This window comes from Pteropus vampyrus, unplaced genomic scaffold (genome assembly GCF_000151845.1).
Source record: "Pteropus vampyrus isolate Shadow unplaced genomic scaffold, Pvam_2.0 Scaffold235, whole genome shotgun sequence".
NCBI classification, from domain to species: domain Eukaryota; kingdom Metazoa; phylum Chordata; class Mammalia; order Chiroptera; family Pteropodidae; genus Pteropus; species Pteropus vampyrus.
Window position 1 is genome coordinate 64,703 of NW_011889016.1, and position 2,825 is coordinate 67,527.

General features: G+C 44.6%; 1 protein-coding gene across 1 annotated transcript in view; it reads left to right on the forward strand.

Moving 5' to 3' along the window:
- SDHA (succinate dehydrogenase complex flavoprotein subunit A) overlaps positions 1-1,824 on the forward strand; it is a 22,014-nt gene extending 20,190 nt beyond the window's left edge. The window contains exons 14-15 of the mRNA XM_023519750.1: positions 148-261; positions 1,459-1,824. Of these exons, the coding sequence (XP_023375518.1) occupies positions 148-261; positions 1,459-1,545 (201 nt within the window). The 3' untranslated portion in view covers positions 1,546-1,824. The remainder of the gene's footprint in view (positions 1-147; positions 262-1,458) is intronic.
- The last annotated feature ends 1,001 nt before the right edge of the window (positions 1,825-2,825 follow it).

Consider the following 2,825-nt stretch of genomic DNA (forward strand, 5'->3'; position numbering starts at 1 on the left):
GGGACCTCCTTGCTGAGTGAGATGTGGAGGTTCGTATCAGACCCATCTCATGTGTCAGGGTGATGACATTGCTCTGAGAGAGTAAAAGGAAATTTGGAATAATTGTCGATGATATGTCCTGAAACAAACACCCTTTCTCGGCCTCAGGAGCGGATCGATGAGTACGATTATTCCAAGCCCATTCAGGGTCAGCAGCAGAAGCCATTTGAGCAGCACTGGAGGAAGCACACGCTTTCCTACGTCGATAGCAGGACTGGGAAGGTAGGTGGGGAACGTGGCCCGCTCACGCGTGCACTGACATGTGCACGTGACAAACTGGGGCAGGCAGCAGGTATGTACATAGACTGCTGACAGACACGAGATGCCACTGAAACGCTGGGAGGCCTTCCCTGGCGTTGGCCCTGGGCAGGGAGTAAGCTCCCAAGGCCTGGGGGCAGGGGCAGAGAGGAGAGCTGGGCTCAGGGCCTGAGGCTGGGACAGGAGGACGCACACCCCTTCCTTCCCTTACCATTGGCTGGACCACCTAGAGGCAGCCTCAGGGAAGCCCAGAGTATGCAGGGCTCTGGGAGAGGCAGGGTAGGGTGGCCAGGGCCTGGGAGGAGCCAGCTGAGATCACAGGAGAGGCTCCCTGTCTCATTTCTCCAAAGCATAATTACCCATTAGGCATTTTTGCCAGGTGTTAAGGTTCAGAAATAATTAAAGTACAAAGAGTTTATTTACCCTTAAGCTTTTCATAGCTCTTAGGGGATAGTCTTGATCATTTATCTGGGTACACAGACATCAAGTTGTGCTCCATGGTCATCACTTAACAGAGCGCCTGCCATTCAGTTCTGCAGGTAGCGATTTTCATAATTTTTCATGAATGCTGTTTTTGACTGGAGGAAGAGGTCAGACTTCCCTCCCTTAGTACAAGCCTATTTGTAGTAATGTTTGGGTTTTTATGATTATAAAAGAAACATATGCTCATTGTAGAAAGCACAGAAAGTACAAAAAGAATAAAAGAAATCAACATTTATAAGCTCACTAATTAGAAACATTCTTTATTGTTATTTCGAAATATTTATCTCAAGTTTTGTGTACATTTTATTATGTGTATGTGTATAAATATTCACTTACAAGTAGAAAAGAGTAGAAGTAAATGCATCTTATAAAGATACTTTAAGTATGACAGTATATACAGGGTTTTACCTACTTTTGAACATTTTTGTAAAGCATCAAAAATTTCATACAGTTTAATTGCTGTATTCTATTACATGGATTTACTGTAATTTACACATCTAGTCCCTTATCATGCATTTAGATCATTTTTGAGTTTGTTGTGAAAAGTACTCCAGTATGTTTAAGTTCTGGCATATTTTTCTGCAAATCTACTTTGATAGTTAATTTGTCAAAAGAGCATAAGAGAGGACTGTCAGTGCATTTCTGTGCCCCAGCTTACCACCGGCTCTTCTTTTTAAGGTCTCCCTGGAATACAGGCCTGTAATCGACAAAACTTTAAACGAGGCTGACTGTGCCACAGTCCCCCCAGCCATTCGCTCCTACTGATGAGGCCCGAGTTGACCAGCTCTTGTAATTATATGTAATATGCCACGCACGTGTTCGTAGCATAATTGTGTTTTCAATCCTGTACTCCCGTGAATAAGGAGTGCCATTCGAATAGAGACTGCCTGCCCAGTGGCCAGTAGCTTGCTCGTAGTCAAAGCCCAAAGTGTTAACCTTACCTTTATTTCTTGCTTCCTTGTGAAATAATGAAGCTGAGCACGATTCTTAAATAAAACAAATTACAAAGTTCTTCGGGCACACTGGCCAACCTGAAATAGAAAATGCGATTTTTTTTTTTAGTCTGGTACATTTTGTTGTAGTAGGTATTTAAGTAAAAATTAATTTTAGTACTTGACAGCAAATGAAGAGAACAAACACTTCCTTCTTGTTCTTAGTAAACAGTTAAATGTGCGAACACGCGTCCTAGAGCAACGGTCCCCAACCTCTTTAGGCGCCAGGGACCGGTTTCCTGGTGCCAGAACTTTTCCACAGACCAGAGGCGGGGATGGTTTCAGGGTGATTCGAGGGCATTACATGTATGTGCATTTCATTTCTATTCCCGCGTTACAACATATAATGAAATAATTTTACAACTCACCGTAATGGAGGACCGTTTCGGTGGGAGCCCTGAACTTGCTTTCCTGCAACTAGACGGTCCCTTCGGGGGGCGATGGGAGACAGTGGCACCCGAAGTGTGTTGCTTATGTCCAGTCTACTCCATAATCTCATTTTGGTTGCAGTCACTGCAGAAAACCCTGCTTCACAAAGACAGGATGTTAGAAATGGAAGCAGGCTTTTCAGTGCTTTGTGGCCATCTCAGGATATTCTACTTTGACTCTATTCCAGAATGTATGGAGAGTTGAACTTGTTTCAAGCTTACTTTTAAGGACATTGTCATTTGGGATCTCAGGCAGTTGATCATCTAGCACGGACAAAGTTGATTCACCTGGCTTATTCCCAGATGCGTCGCGGATCCGTTCCTCCCCAGGTCGAGGGTCTTTTGTGGCTGGGAAGTCACGCTCAGTCTCTTGAAAGCTGAGATAGGGGACCACGCACCAGCTGGGAGAAGGAAGGCCTGGCTCAGTCTCTTTCCAAATCTCTGCTAATGTTTGAAACATGTCAAAAATCCCAGTGTTCCCTCGTCGCCCCCATAATTCTAGTTTGGCTTTGAATGCTGCCACTTTATGTGTCAACTTGAACACTGTGTCGTCCTCCCCTGAAGTGACAGATTGAGTTGGTTAAGCAGGCCAGATATGTCACACAGGCAAGCAAGTTTTGCGACC